Here is a 16,711-nt window from a genome sequence, read left to right as displayed (position 1 = left end):
GCATAATTATTTTTTGCAAGCACAAATAGCCAATGGGGCTACTTGCTGAGGTAAGGATTAGTTTGTGAGTGCACTTTGCAGGATCTAGCCCTTAAACTCAATTACTATGGGGTTGGGGTACAAACAAGAAAGGGTTATTTTCAGTTGTTATCTTCAGCTATGTTTGGCAGATCACTGGTGTTACACATTTGAAAGGAAATTCTCTTTTCATTTGAAAATTTGTCTGTGTTCACTTAGGCTATGTCTACACTACGAGCTTTTTCAGCAGAAAGTATGCTAATGAGGGACATTTGCATGAGTTGTAATCTCATTTGCATATTTTCTGCTGATCCGTTTTTGCACTAGGGTTTTTTGCACAAAAACAAGCAGTATGGACATTTCCTTTTTTTGCGCAAGATCTTTATGCCTCAAAAAAGGCATAGCTAAGGCATATGCCTGGCTAAGAAGTATTGATGGACCAATGTTCCATGAATTTATCTAGTTCTTTTTTGAACCCTGTTAAAGTCCTGGTCTTCACAACATCCTCTGGCAAGGAGGTGCACAGATTGACTGTGCGCTGCGTGAAGTAATAATTCCTTGTGTTTGTTTTAAGCCTGCTACCTATACATTTCATTTGGTGGCTCCACCCTTTACTTATTATGTGATGGGAACAAGTAAATAACTTTTCTTTCTCCACTTTCTCCACACCAGTCATGAGGTTTTTGCATTGTTAAAAGTACCAACCATCTTTGCTTTGGTTCACACATTGGTACAAATCAGGAATATCTATTGGAGTCCATGAAGTTATACCAGAATCACTGACAGGACCAACCTTATAAAGTGCAGCCCTTTGATTGCTTTCACCTGCAACTCCATTTCTCCTTGGTGTTTAGAGAAACAGTTCTGTACTCCACCAATTATTGAGCCTGGTTTACTGAGTTACCCACTGGATTGAGATTAGGCAAAGGACTTGTATAGCTCAACTTTCACCAGCACCTGGGATCATGGTGCAGAAATGAAAAGAGAGAGGACTACTGAGAAAAGCAGCAGTGTAGCACTGTAGCCTCCACTGAGCATACAAAATTAAAAATCCCATATGTTTACTTACGTAAGCCATCTGTTCTGGTAGGGAAAAAAGCTATTATGCTAGTATTAGAGCCACGGTTGTAGTAAACTTACCAACCTGTTCTCAATTTTGGATTCTTCCAGTAATCCTCAATTGCTTAGCTGAACTTCTTTTCCTGTGACCTGATCTTTTCTCCTTCTAGTGATTCCTTTCTCCACTCTGCTCTAAATTCTATTTACTTTCAAGAATGTAGTTACTGACTTAAAACTGCAAGAAGTTGTTTTTAATATACTACCCAACACTCCCCCTCTGGTGGGTTCTTTTCCAAGTTAACTCCAGTAACATAGAGTTAAGCCAGCCTGACTTTCTCTGACTCACGAACGTTCCCTTGATCTCTGAGAACAGCTGTGACTTTGAGAGTATGGCATTCACATGCTCTTTGATGGAAGCAGCTGCAAGGTTCTTGACTCCGGCAAGACCCACTCTGTTGCCAAGCGTTTATTATGCAGCCATTTTCTCATTATGTCCACGGGCTTCTTGTCAAAGGGCCTGACCCTGCCAGACTTCAAGGGTGTGCCCCTCCCAGTGACTGTAGTATGAGAGAGGGTGCTCTTCTTGGAGAACTGGCTCAAGAAGGAGCGAAGTTCCAGGAGTTTCAGCCTGCAGAGATTTCTCCTGATTCTTCCAGTGGAGGGCAGAGTCTCCCCTCCGTCCCATAAATGGAAGGGTACCTGTCTCCTCACATCTACAGGCTCCATGAATCCAGCAGAGGCAAGTAGCGGGCGAACATAACCCACCTGTCTTCCCTCCCCCCCAGTCTCCAGGCCCTGGGAGCCATTCTCAGTAAGGAGGCATGCCATGGGACCACTCCACTCCAGGCAGTAAGACCACTCTAGGGAGTGTCCCACCTGAAGGTGGGGGAACCAGAGAATTTATGGCAAATTCTAGGCCTGGTGGTCCATTCCTCCTGAGGTGTGTGGCAACATGGCATGTGAAGGGGAGGGGACAAAGGCAAATTTAAAGGACTTTTGTGCCTTCCACATTCTCGGCCCTGCCCCTGGTGTACGTAAGAGCAGCCTTAGGACTATTATCATCTTGAGGTGCTGGAAAGCATCTCCCTACAGGCTGGTTCTGAGGCAGCTTAGGAACTTCCTTGTGTTGGGCTAATTCCCCATGGGCCATTTCCATCTTCATGATGGGTCCCTTTCACCACGGGAATGACACAAAGAGGATATAATGGTGCATCTGGCAGCCAAGCAGGACAGCTTGGCCCCCACGGTTAGAATTCAGCCTAGTGCAAGCCTGGCACCACACAATTAAATGCCAAGAGACTCAGTTGTGACTAGCACTAGAAAGCTGACAGGTGAGCGGAGCTGTCGGCTCTAGATTTGTTTGGCTCTATACAGCAGTAAGAACAGCAAAGAGGTCGCACATTTGCCTTGCTAAGAATTAGGTACTATGAAAAGGAAAATTCACTGCTGCTGTCTAATAGGTGCTAGCATTTAGTTGAAACAACTATGTCACAGCCTATTCTGTACTTGAAGATTATTGGTGGAACATGATTTATATTGACATGGAAATTTAATGAGATGAAAGTTTTGATTATTTCTCCTCTCTCTAGGTTCATACTATTTCCCTGAGCTGGAAGAATGCTCTTGGCAAGAAATTCGTTCTGTGCAAATGTCTTTTTTTCACAGTATACTTTGAAACAATTTAAAAAAATCATTTTAAGAATGTAAATTTCATTCTTAATGATAATGTAAGGTTCATTATCAACATAAATGCCTTAGATCATATTTACTTGCCAAGTACTGTACCTATGTGTATGATGAGCTACATAAAATATGTGGAATCTTGTAGATTGATAATATGTACAAGTAAATCTACTATATATTTGAGAGAGTTTGTCTGTCTATTTGTTCAAGAATGTCTCCTAAACGGTAAGAACTAGGACCACCAAAGTTGGTATGCAGTTTCCTCTTATCATAACTTAAAGCAAGGTCAGGGTTTGGTTGTGCCAGGAGAATGGGATGTGATTGGAAAGGGATTACTTCTCATAAAGCCATACAAAAATCAGACAGAATCACCTGATCAGATGTGAAAGGGGCTGGATCGGGGCATTCCCTCTTTCATCCAGGACTGCCCCAGCCCCGGGCCTCCCAACCCCCAGGAGTCCTTCAGCAAGTGTGAGGCTGAAGCTCCGCACCCCAGATGCGTACAGGGACTTTGCTGGCTGTTCCCTTTTGTCACGGAGAGAGAGCAAGGGACACGTACACAAACTTAATTGAGTTAAGGGCCTGAGCAATATTGGGTAAATGTGCTAGCTATCCACAAAACCGTGCACTGTGTGTTATTTCAAAGAGGTTCTATTAAATGCACTAACAGAAACCTATGTGCATTGATCTGAGGAAGCGGGTTTTGCCCAGGAAAGCTCGTGATACTATATATATATTTGTTAGTCTCTCAGGTGCTACAGGACTACTTGTTGTTTATAAAAAGCTACGGACTAACACAGTTATGGACTAACACAGTCCCTCTGAGGCTGTTATACTCGAAGGCTGTGTCTACACTGGCCCCTTGAATTTCCGGAAAAGCAGTGACGATTTACTGTAAGAAATCAGCTGCTTTTCCGGAAAAACTATGCTGCTCCCGCTCGGGCAAAAGTCCTTTTTCCGGAAAACTGTAGACAGCACAGTAGTCTTTTCTGGAAAAAAGCCCCGATCGCAAAAATGACGATCGGGGCTTTTTTCCGGAAAAGCGCGTCTACATTGGCCACAGACGCTTTTCTGGAAAAAGGGCTTTTCCGGAAAAGCAGCCTGCCAGTGTAGATGCTCTTTTTCCGGAAATACTTATAACGGAAAACTGTTCCGTTTTAAGCATTTCCGGAAATTCATGCCAGTGTAGACGTAGCCAAATAGTCCAGCAATGCTCAAAACAACCAGGAAGAACACGACAGTAACCTATCACCTACCAGCCATGCCATCAGCCATCCTGCAAGGGGCTTGGCCTTCCATTCCCTAGAGACACAAATAGAGTTGAGGGCATCCAATGTCTCATAGGAGGTGATAAGGGATCATGACGTGCACAACTGAGTTACCTCAAACCCTTTTCTGGAAAATACACTAATGAGCTGCTCACCCATGGGCATGGTCCCTCCTAGATCTGCTTGGCTAAAAAATTTTAAGAGACAGGAGCATCATGCGTACTCTACGTGTAAGGAGCAGCAGGAATTCTGGGGGAGATCCTTACCAAACTCAGGAGCAGCATGAAAACCCAGGCTCCAAGGAGCGAGAAATGCTTCCTTTGGCTCCATAAGGAAGTGGTTGTGTTCATAGACATTATGACGAAAAGACACAGTTGTTCACTGCAATGCAACACACGTTCCAGTATTTCTGAAATAAAGACTCTAGCAAACAATAGTCACTGGATATTGAAAGTCACAAGGTCCAAGCTCATGCCATCCTGCAACTCAAATTCCAGACAATGATGAGACAAATAGCAGGTTTCTCTATATCACCGACCATGCAACATTCTCCCCCATGGCAACAATAACAATCACAGACTAGACTTTTGGCTGATGCTTCTGCTGCACGGAATAAGAAGGATACATGCTTGTTACTGTCCTCCACGAAAGGACTTCTGAAACACTGGTGCCATGGCTCAGTAAAAATCGTTGGCCACTGGTTACAGTTTTGAATTGGGAGTAGATGGGGGGAAGAGGAGAATGGGATAACATTTTTGGAATTCATGCGCCTCGCTACACTCTTTGAGCTGAACAAATACACGCATCCCCTTTTACGAACCTCACTCAGCTGCTACTCTGTGCCTCTGTGAGCTCTCTCACTTCAGCCCCAGTCACTTTCAGAGGGCAAGAGAACACACCAAGACTCAACTTCTCATCAATGTTCACTGAAAGTATTTTTCACCCTTTCATTCGAATAGATAAAAGCACACAAGAATTCCACACGACAAAGAGACTTACAGAACTGGAATTTGGCACACGCTGTGGGCAGTCACAGTACAAAATCAAACACTGATACTGCACAGAAAAGGCTGGTGTTGATTCACCAGACTGCTACATCAGGATTACACTGGTGTAAAGCCACTGAAATCAAAGTACACCACCAGAAAATTGGTGTAACATGAGATGAATCAAGCCCTCTGCTTTTATCTTGCACTGGCACAGGAGTGTCAGCTCAGAGGGAGGCCACTGAAGCTCAAATACCTCTTGTTGAGGTCTCTCAAAATAAAACCTTAAGGGTGTGATCATCTGTGGAGATGCATTCATGCCACTGTCATTGACTTCAGTGGGAAACCAGAGAGAAGAGAACAGGGATTTAAACCCTGCAGTCTTCTGTGATATGGCACAAAAACTGTATTCAGCAGGAATTAATCAATGTGTCTGAATAAATAGGGGACGAGCAGTGATATCAGAAATGCATCATGTAAAATACTGTGAAGGTTTCCTTTTGTATTGATCACTTTGGCTATGTCTAGACTGCAGGCTTCTTTCGAAAGACCCTCTTTCGAAAGATCGCGTCTAGACTGCAGGCGGATCTTTCGAAAGAGCAATCCGCTTTTTCGAAAGAGAGCACCCAGCGAGTCTGGATGCTCTCTTTCGAGGAAGCCCTATTTACATTGAAGAACGCCTTCTTTCGAAAGAGGAACTTTCGAAAGAAGGCGTTCTTCCTCGTGAAACGAGGTTTACCGCCATCAAAAGAAAAGCCGCGTTCTTTCGAAATAATTTCGAAAGAACGCGGCTTGAGTCTGGACGCAGGGGAAGTTTTTTCGGGAAAAGGCTACTTTTCCCGAAAAAAACCCTGAATCTGGACACAGCCTTTCAGTCTAACTAGCCTGCTTACAGTGTGAGTGCATGTATATCACACGCTCTCTCTCTCTCTCTCTCTCTCTCTCTCTGTTTAGCTGGTCAATCTTTCTCCCAGAAGAGCTTTTAAAATTACATTGGAGGTGTCTTTTTTGCTATAACTTAGACATGACAAACTATCTAGAAAAGTCTGACACTCAGCCATCGGATATCTGTTATCAGCCTTATCATAAATGGTAGAGTTATTCATGGTACAAATCCACCTTAGCCATGATTTTAAATCAGTGGCTCAGAAGCTAGCAATTCCGTTGCCTCAATTAGAGAGCATAATCCTGAAACCTCATCAGATTGCAAGCGAGACCCTGATAACTGCCATGGAGCAGACCAGAGATAGAGCTCAAGAAAACATCACAATGGAACAGGAAATAACTTCCCATTAACCCAGACAATAACTGGTTAATGGTAGGGGTCTTTTGTTTTGTTTTCTTTTCTTTTTTTGCTTAAAATACAAGATAATTCAGAGAAAACCAAGTCAGCTCCAGTGCCACAGAACTCAACAGTGCTGAATATATGACACAGAACTTAAACACAACAGGAACAGAATTTCAGCCAACAGCTAAAAAGAAATCAAAAGTTGGAGTCAGTTTTGGTAATAGTCAATGCAAGGTGCTCTAAGGAACTCAGGACTATTTTTGATACTCAAATATCAGCATGCCCATGGGTGATCTTGGGAAAAACATATTACCTTGCTGAGTCCTACGTTATCTTTTTATAAAAAATTTAGGATGTTTACCTACCTCTCAAAGGAGGTAGGTCCAACGCCCATTGGTCCAATGCCCATTGAAGTAAATAGGAGTCTGTCCACTGACTTCCATTTGGATCAGGCCCAGTGTTGGTAAAGAGCGTTGTACATTGCAGCTGAAAGGTCCGATAAAGTGCCAGTCGTGCTAAATAAATTATTGCTAACCACTCTCCACAGAGAGCAGTGCCAGGGAGGATGAATTGGTCGGACAAGTTAACAGGCCGTTTGTTGTGTCTTTGGACTCTCGCTTTCCTAACCGGCCGGTAAACTGTGGCAATGTCGTTTGAAGTGTGTTTCTGCAAGTTGTGAGTGCGTGTCTGAGGTTGCTTAAGTCCCAGTAAAGCTAGAAAGAGGTGAACTTCATGTAGGCCACCATTTTTTTTCAGTATTAAATGACACCATCAATGCTAAGAAGGGCTGCTGATTGGGGGGCAAAATGGGAGCAGTTGCCCCAGGGCCCGGCGGTTGAAAAGGACCCCGAGCTCTAGACCATCATTGCCACCTGGGCCCTTTAAATTGCCCCCATAGTCCAGGTAGCCCTAAGGGCTGGCTGAGAGAATTATTCCATGGTCTGGGCAGTGCTGAGGGCTGGCTGCTCCTAGACCCACCCCTTCTGCCTGAGATCCCGCCCCTTCTGAGGGCGGAGCCGAGTCCTCCCCCACCTTGCCTAGGGCAAAGTCTGCTGCCAGTCCCGATGCTAATGTTATTTCCCTCTAAATACAATGTTTCTACAGTAAAACTCCAATAGTCCGGTACTCCTGATAGTCCGGCACTCTTGATAGTCCAGCATCAAAATGGCAAGAGCCTAGTGAGTGAGCTTCAGCAAAAAATGAGTCATAAGGTAACAGCGGCAGCAGCTGAACTGAGCAAAAAGGGTAAAAAAGGCTTAAAAAAACTAAAACATTACAGTATACTGTATACAGTATGTACAAGAAAAAGGGTTAAGAATACTTTACATACAGTATATAATGTATACAGTATATATATAACCTGCTTATAGTACCTCCTGATAGTCTGGCATATCTGATAATCCGACACCACCTAGGTCCCATAGGTTCCAGATTATCGGAAGTCTACTGTATTATAGTTACAGGTAACCACAATCAGAAGAAATCAGGGAACAGAAAACATTAATTTCTATCCCCCCCACCAACCACGTTTTCTTTGGGAATTTGCTGGTGCGTTGGGGTAAGCCCGCAGGTGTTACAAAGCACTGAAGTGTTCTTGAACTCAGCTGGGCTGTGCCCATTTTCACCCACTGAGAACCTAGCCCAAAAGAGCAGAGTCATTTTCACAGCTTCGCGTGCTGTCAGTGAGTCTGTCCCTTGCTTAAGAAAATCCTGCAAGCAACGGGGGAGCAAAAAACCACTTATATAGCATGCAGGGGCTGCAATTCTAGGCAGTCTTTTGCCAGAGCAAGCAAGGAGACCCCTGACACGATTAAGTTCTTGTTTTTCTTTCAAGATAAAAGAATAGAATAAAACTCAGAAATGAAAGCAGATACATTAAGAAAGAGTGTGGAAATTCTCTGTGGAAAAGTACAGCAATGTTCGATGGTTGCTAGACATCTATGACTTTGCATTTTAAATCATGAATTCATAGTATTCGTAGCATAGAATAATACCAGCAAGAAGGGGTGGCCCCGCTGGGAACTGAATATAAGAAAATATTGCTTTGACTATTCTAATGGTGAGGTCATTGGTGTAACAACTAATGGGAGAATGCAATACTCACGTGAGATAATTTCACAGTGGCATGAGCCAGCATGATCACAGTTCTGTTTCGGCCCATCTCTAGTTGTGATAACCACCCTTCAAGGACTTGTTCAGAGCCTTGCCTTACATTAGGCAAGGCGGAAGGTGATATCGTCTCACAGCAAATGGGAAGGAAATGTTTGGTTTGCTCTCACACAGAAAGCGATAGTCAAATGTGATCTCAACAGCCGTATTTCCTTACCGCGTGGAGTGGTGGAGTGGTCATTTTTAAAGACAGAGATTTAATTCCATACACTGCTTTGCATTCATTGCAGCAAAGTGCAATGCACTAAATCCAAGACCTCACCTTCATATTTCATTTCAAATCATACAAATGTTCCCGTCGACACGGATTAGACTCAGGGTCATTGAATTTTAAAGCGGAAAAAAAATTACAGTAGTTACTTACTGATGTGTATAGGTATCCTTCGCTGTTCATTGCCAAGTACAATTTTGTTTGAACCCCCTGAATAGCCACCACTCGTAAGCCCACGGGTATGAGGTTAAACAAAGCTAGGAGAAAAAAGGAAACAAATCGCAAAAGTTAATCTTTTGAAGTAATTATATTTGATAGATGACTAATGTATAATAATTGTAAGTACTCACAGTGGCTCTAGCTCTGCAAACACTAACTTCCAGGAGTCATTTTAATATCTTGTTCTTAGCTAGTGCCTGCCATCAGCTGATCTCATAGAACATTGCAAAGGAAATCAGTATCATTACCTCCATTTTGCAGATGGAAAAACAGAGGCCCAGAGCAGAGAGGTGACCTACCCCAGAGCCAATGAATAGAACCAAAGATAGCCTGAGTAGCAATACAATCCTCTATCCACTAGACCATGCAGCTTCCCATTATAGTAGTGATTCCGTTGGCTTCAGGAATTGAACTACATGCTGCCCTCAATACTAGGACTTGCAACAGGAAAGCTGAAGTTAGTAATTAGAGTTTGCAAGATCAGGTACAAACACCGTACTTTCAACATTAAACTAATTTTAATTATCTGCTAGTATTTCTCTTCATAATAAACAACGATATTTTCAATATTTACAGGTGGAGGGGCCTATATTTTAATACAATTGGTGTTGGTATGTAGACTTTCAATCTAAAGACATGAGCAGCTCAGCTTTGACTCAAATTTTTGCTATTGATTGGCTGAGGAGTTTGACCACTGTTTGAAACAAGTATTTTGTATTGGGAATTCTCACTGTAGGATTAAAAAGAAATGGGATAAAGAAGGGTTATGAAAAGTGACAGGTGTGAATACCATAATCCACAGAGTCTTCTTAGACTGTGGCATAAATATAGTTAGAACTACATACTGCCATACTGAATTTTATTTATATTTTTTTTTACATGGCTGCAAAACTCCAATTAGAAACAGGCTGAATTTTAGTATTTATGATAATTGTTTGAGGGTAATTTAAAACCAAACAACTAATTTGAAATAAATTACTGATTTATTAACAAAGGTATAAGCAAAAATATGAGCAATTTTGAATTCCCTCTCAGCCCAACAACCCCCCAAATGGACATGTTTCGTTAAAAGAAAATTCATAGCCTACTAGGATTTAATACAGACTCCAAACTCTGTTAAATTCTGGAAGTGACTTTTCCTAATAAGACTTGAGAAAAGCAGCAAATTTTAAACTGTACTTCTCAAAAGAGAGCATGGCTAAAGTTTAAAAAAAAGAGGACTGGTGACCAAGGGCCAAATTCTTTACTAGTGTAAATGGGCACAGTGCCTTTGATTTTAAAGAAGTGTCTTCCATTTATACCAATGAGAATCTGGTTCCAATTCCTGCCTTTGTCATGGCTCTGTTTCACCTTGAAACATTAATTAAGGACCTCATTTTCCCAATCTGCACATTATGCATAAATACTAGTGCCAGTGGAACTTTTTGGGCTGAAAAGATTTTTCACAGAGAAATGGGATTTCTGTCAAAAACATAATTTGCAATGACAACATTCCTTTTGGATTTACAGAATTATTTTCTCCGCTTTTTAAGGAACTGACAACTTTTAGTTTTCGGCAAACAAAAGGTTTTAATTTTAGGCTTTCAGCAAAAATGTTCACGGACATTGTAAAATGTGTTTACAGGGGAGAAAACAGAAATCATTTCCCACATGATTCTCAGAGTCACTTTACACGGGAGCTGTGAGGATTCCTGACTTGCAGCCAGATTTTCTGAAGACCTCACTGTGATGGCACATTGGGGTCCCCCGCCTTCTGCACCCCCGTAATGGCATGGACAGACTCCACCAGCCAGTAGAATAGAGGGAGTTTATTGCTTCTCCAGGAGACAGCACAGCACAGATGTAATCTGGTTACAGGAACTGGGGCTAGGAGGCCTCAGTACCCCCCTTGAGATGGGGGATGGCTGGGCCCTACAATCACAGCCCCCCCTCCCTAGCTTCTTCTCCCCTGCTTCCCAAACAGAAACTCACCAACCCTCTTCCAAACTCCCAGCCTGTTGCCTAGGCTGCTTCCTCCATGATACCAGACAGAGACTAACCAACTCTCCTCCAGCTCTGCCCCGCAGCCAGGGGTGGCATTCCACCTTCCTTTGATTCTCTCCCTGGGGGGTAGCTGGTCAGACAGGTTTGGAGCCCCCTTTGCATAATGACTCATCCCCTGTCCTGCTGGGCCGTGGTACAGAAAGCAGCCAGTGGGGGTTACCACAGCCCCAGCATAGAAACCAGCAAGTTACCCCCCACTACGTCACACTCACCATGCTGGACATACTCAATTCTTATTCAAGTAGAAGCAGCAGAGTTAGACTTTCCCGTCCCTACCGCTCTCTGAGGACGTCTTATGAAAGGTGCACTGCTAGTGCAAAAAGGCAGCATTATTATACATTTTGCTGACTGAGCTTGCCCACACAAGGTTACCGGGGTCAGCAGGTGATGCTGGGACCTTAATTTTAGATGTCATGGCTGAAACTCAGAGAAAGGAGCTGAAGAGCCAGTGGTTTTCCATCCCCAGTGTTTCCCTTCACCTCTGCTCTGCTACTAAAAATGGAACCACACTTTGAAGCTCGCTCTTCCATTAATCCTGCTCTTTCTAGGGCTGTCCGCCTGCAGTGTGAGGGTAGAGATTTTCATCAGGAAGCTGTGCATACAGGCTGTCTGGTGAATGCTTGTAGGAATCTGTAAATGGATCTGCTAAGGGCATTTCTTTGGGGGCAGAACAAACCTGCCTAGGATGCTCGAGTTCTCAGACTAAGGAAAGAGAGGGATGGGTCCTGCATGCTTGATAAAAGAGGAGGGCGCAGAGGGGCCAGAGGAGGGCCAGAAGACTCTAAGGGTGTGCCTAGACTCCAGGGGTTTGGGTTTTTTTTCGAAAAAACTTCCCCTGTGTCTAGCCTGCTGCTGCGTTCTTTCAAAATTAAATCGAAAGAACGCAGCAGTTTTTTTGACTGCGGAAAACCTCATTTTACGGGGAATAACATCTTTTTTCAAAAGTGCTCTTTTGAAAAATGGCATTATTGAACGCAAACAGTGCTTTTTCAAAAGAGGGCATCCAGACTGCCTGGGTGCTCTCTTTCAAAAAAGCGGGTCGCTTTTTCAAAAATACTGGTTGCTGTCTAGACGCTCTCTTTCGAAAGAGGCTTGTAGTCTAGACGTACCCTAAGGTATAATCTGCGACTTCACTGAGTCATAGAACATACGTATGGAGCCCAAAAGCACGGAGACCATTAGGGAGAAGTGAAGTCTGCTCTCAACAGCCTTAGCTGAGAGCCAATTAGCTTTTAGCTCATGCAGTAAAGGCACATGGCTTTAGCCCTTCCCTACCTCGTGGCTCTGGGTTACACATATCCACCATGAACAGCAATGCACTGGCAGCATGCACATAAATCCGACCAAGGCCAGAGGAACAGCCAGGCCACCGGCCACCGGCCACACCTCCTTTACGGTATGGTGTGTGAATGACTCCTATGTGTTACAGAGTTATCCTGATTCCTGCCTTATACAATATTTATTCCTGAAACTGGCCTTCCCTTCAGACAACCCCCCTGACAGACTATATGTGTAATTTACACAGCACTGTGAGTAATCAGCACGGAAATATACAGGAGAATCTCTCTTGTATATTTAACCCCATAGACAGAATCATCAAAACTTTCTAAATGTACATCAATGATGCCACGGAGAGTGTGCCTGAGATCTTATTTGTACATAGTAATGAACTACTCCCTGACCCAGCCAGGCATTATGGAAAAAAACCTCAAATAGCCAACCCAGAATTAATTCTTTTCCACTCTGCTCAATTATTGTCAGTTTGTGTTAGCACAAGATAATGCTAAATGTCACTACGAGGATTCCATGTGATTTTACACCGTGTGAGGCTAGGCCATAATACCTGATATAATGAAAAACCTCAGTAATGCCTAAGGGAGAGAGGATATTTGCAATGGCTGTCGTGCAATACAAACTGACACTAAACAAAAGCTGTAACGTTAAGAAGCCAGTAGGCTGCAACTGTATGCATTACCGTGTAAGCTATTGGCAATTATAGGCCATTCTAGGTTTAAACACATAAGCTTGTCTACTTTCTGAAGATATGTTTCTTTGTATCTATCGGACAAGCCATCAAACCTCTCCCTATATGGAGAGATTAGGGAACAAATTCTGCCTTGATTTCCACCCGAACAACGTCCGATTTTTCTGAGGCAAAATTAAAGTCAGGAAAAATCCTGCCCCCAGAAACATTTCCCCAAACTGTAAAGACTCTGATTGGCTAAAGGCCTTGTGTACGCACTCTACTCTTTAGTATAGAATTATGCTTCAAAATCTCCAATTTCTTTTAAAATTACAATGTTTCTAGCCATGGCTGCGGTTGTGATCAGGAAAATGCGAACCAAATGACAATTGATGGAATTTCCTAATCTGAGCCTGTGGAGAGCCTGAAAGATTAATCCTGACAGGCGCAAACTGCCCCATTCATCTCATTCAGGACTCTGTGGATGTTGGAGTCCTGTGCCTGATGAATTCACTGAACACCCACCATTTTGTCTTCCTGCCCTACTGTGACTTACCTGCAACTGCCTTTTTCTGCCTAGCTCTTTGAACAAGGAGTCAAACAAATCTACAAAGGCAGGCAGTAGAGGGTTGGGTAGCTAAAGCAGAAGTCCAGCTTGCAGCCAGAAATGTAGAATAGACATGTTGGTTGCACCCATCAAGGCCCAGGGAGCTGGTGTGATAAGTTGTTGAAACTGGAGCCAACCTCTCCACTCCCCCAGCAGAAATGGGCAAAGAAGATTTTGAGCTGGGCTGCCTGGGTGGTTTTATGGGAGGCAAGGTCCAGCAAATGCAGTGTAGCCAGGTGGAGCATTTAGGGCAAAACCCATTCTATAAATCAAGTGTGGATTAATTGTACAGGAATAAGTATTGTCAACTTTGTGCAACAGTTATGTGTGTGTGTGTGTGTGTGTGTGTCTGGGGGCCAGTGGAGGAGGAGCAACAGGAATAAATGGCATTTCATGGAGATGGAATATATGATCATTGCCACTCACTGCAGGGGTGCTTGCTGCAGAATGTTGTGCCTTTGTGCCACAGAGCACATGGGGTCTTAGCTACAGAGTTATAACAGCAGCCAGCAACATCTAAGGGCTGTCCCTAAGGTGGAATGATTTGAATGGGGAAGATTTTTAAAAAAAAATACATTAACAAGTGAGATTTTAAATGTCTCCCTGCAACACATTGCAAAATCCTCCTTCATACAAGAAAGAGCATATTAAAGCAGCCTTGAAATTAATGCTAAATGATGGAGACTTTTGGCAAATGTGTAGGACACAACAGTGGGAACAAAAATAATGGGGAACGAAAGAAGGTAAGGATCAGAATTTTACTGTGGTCAGAGCAACAGGATGGAGCCCAGCCCCCTGCTGGGTGGACTTTTAACTCAGGGGTTTGCCCAGCAGGGATGAGTCAATCAAAGCGAAGTAAGGTACATCTTTGTTAATGGAAGGAAACAGTAATTCTTTAGGGCCAGAACCTCCAAAGCCTCTTGCAGGATTAGGCCAATGGTGGACAAGGGTTTGATTCTGCTGTCCTCATGCTAATAGGAACTTTGTCATTGGAGCAGGTGCAGAACCAAAGTTGGAACTGTTGCCTAGTAGGACCAGGATCCAGGAAAACAGGGTTCTATTCCTGTCGCCACCACAGAGCTTCTGGCTGACCTCACATAAGTCATAGCACCACTCCATGCCTCAGTTTCCTCATCTGTAAAATGGGGAGACTGTAAAGTGCTGTGAGATCTACTGCACAAAGGAGCTAGGTAAGACTTTTCTGAAATGCCCTACGTTTTCTACAGTTCAACACATTCACTTTGATAAGTGAAAGTAAAATTCTTTTCCACGATAAATATCTTCCATGTTGTGAAATTGCAGGACAGCTAGATCAATTTCTAGGATAGCTCTATCATATCCTCCTTTGCAATAGAACATACAGTATTTATGAAGGCCGATTTTCAGCTCCAAGAAGCTTACATGATTCACATGTAGCCTGGTAAACTGTCTCCATATAGTACATTTAAATGACATAATCAAAACAAAAATATGTTGGAAACAGACACCTTTGTGTAATTGTGAAAAAGACCCCTCATTGTGCTGTTGCCTAGAAATGCCAGAACTCTATTAAAACAAGTTAAAATAAATATTTGGGTGAAACTACTCTAAGAGAAATAATATGCAATGATATGGAATGCTGTATGCTAGGTTAAAATTTTATAACACATCTCAAATTGTTACATTTGCCTATTAGCTTCTTAACTCATTTATTTTAAAAAGACCAACCACAGAGTTCTGCCAATATTCTGAACAAATCTATGTTATTTGCTTTAATTTGTAACACCAAACCAACAACAATAATTATTTTAAAGAACAGCTGCACTTTATGATGCATAATGATCAGTTTTTATTCTATTCTACATAGGTTCTTATACCATGCTAGTCACCATAGTATATGAGAACCTTTCAGTAGTGCATAGAACAACAGGACTACACATTTATCACAAGGTGTTTGTTGAAATTTTAAGCTAGATTTCGAGGGTTCCCAATCTTTCTTGAGACAGCTGGCTGCCTTCTAAAGGGATGGCACCTACTCTGCTTCATGGGACACAGATGTGAAAGCAACTTGGAAGTTTGGTCTATGGTCTACACTAAATGGGAAGGTCTAATTAAGATACGCAATTCCAGCTATGTTAATTATGTAGCTGGGGATAACGTACCTTAATTCAAGTTTCCTTGCTGTCCTCACAGCGGGAGGCCAATGGGAACAAATGCTCCCGTTGGCGTCTCTTACTCCTCGCTGAGTACCAGCACTGATGGGAGCACCCTGTGAGATTGATTTAGCATGTCGTTACTAGACCCGCTAAATCGAACTCAGGAAGATTGATCACAGCAGCATTGATCTTCCCCATAGTGAAGACATGGCTTAAGTCTGCCTTGGTTTATGTGGCCTGCAGCATGCATTGCTCTTAGAACCTGTAACAACTGCACATGATAGTTACACAGAAACATTATTGGTTCTGTCATGTCAGTACAAAATAAACTTGTTAAATGTTAGAGAAGAGTAGAAATGTACATGGATATGGGTGAAAAGTGACACAATCAATCAAATGTCATAAAACTCCTGGATTTCTGTTCTTATACAACCTCCCTCATTTGACATTTGAGAGCTTAACAAAAATGAAATAAACTTAAAAGCTATTTGCATTGAAGAGAGATGGAACAAAATTATACATAGCTATCCCTGAAATACCCTCTTGGTTCATTCCAACTTTTTTCAAGACCCAAAATTAGTTTAAACTACACACAATTGAGTGATTTTTTTTTGGTACTTGTAGCAGCATCACCTTTTTTAGTCCTCGTTTGTTCATTTCCATATTTCTCCTGGTTTAAAAAAACCAGACACCACCTTGAAACTGTTTCACAGAAAAGCCCAAGGAAAACTGTTTCATTGCTGAAATCATTATTAGGCTCAGAATTATCAGTGCTGGGGACGGGAAGTCAAGGAATGTGAACTTTAAAATGACATATTCTCATTATGTGAAATAACTCGGCTGTGTTCGAGTGAGACCCCTGCTTAAGTCTGGAGATAACGTTTGTCTATTTCAGGCACTCTGCGTAGGCGAACAAATTTTCTCTGTTAAAAAAAATCTAATAAAATGCAAAGGACAGCAATGAACTTCTCTAGATTACCATGGAGATAACATTTTGATTGTTTTTTTCATGTGTGTCACCATTACCTCCTCGAGTTTATTTGTTTTATGTGTTTTTGTAGT

The 16,711-nt window shown here is 42.6% G+C and overlaps 1 protein-coding gene across 6 annotated transcripts in view; it reads right to left on the bottom strand.

Moving 5' to 3' along the window:
• FGF13 (fibroblast growth factor 13) overlaps positions 1 to 16,711 on the bottom strand; it is a 412,871-nt gene that overhangs the window by 81,367 nt on the left and 314,793 nt on the right. For all 6 annotated transcript variants that reach the window (XM_075941056.2, XM_075941052.2, XM_075941053.2 and 3 more), the window contains one exon: positions 8,836 to 8,939. In XM_075941056.2, coding sequence (XP_075797171.1) covers positions 8,836 to 8,939 — 104 coding nt within the window. The remainder of the gene's footprint in view (positions 1 to 8,835; positions 8,940 to 16,711) is intronic.

Source organism: Pelodiscus sinensis, chromosome 13 (assembly GCF_052426305.1).
Source record: "Pelodiscus sinensis isolate ZL-2025 chromosome 13, ASM5242630v1, whole genome shotgun sequence".
NCBI lineage: Eukaryota > Metazoa > Chordata > Testudines > Trionychidae > Pelodiscus > Pelodiscus sinensis.
This window is presented reverse-complemented; position numbering and strand designations above follow the sequence as displayed.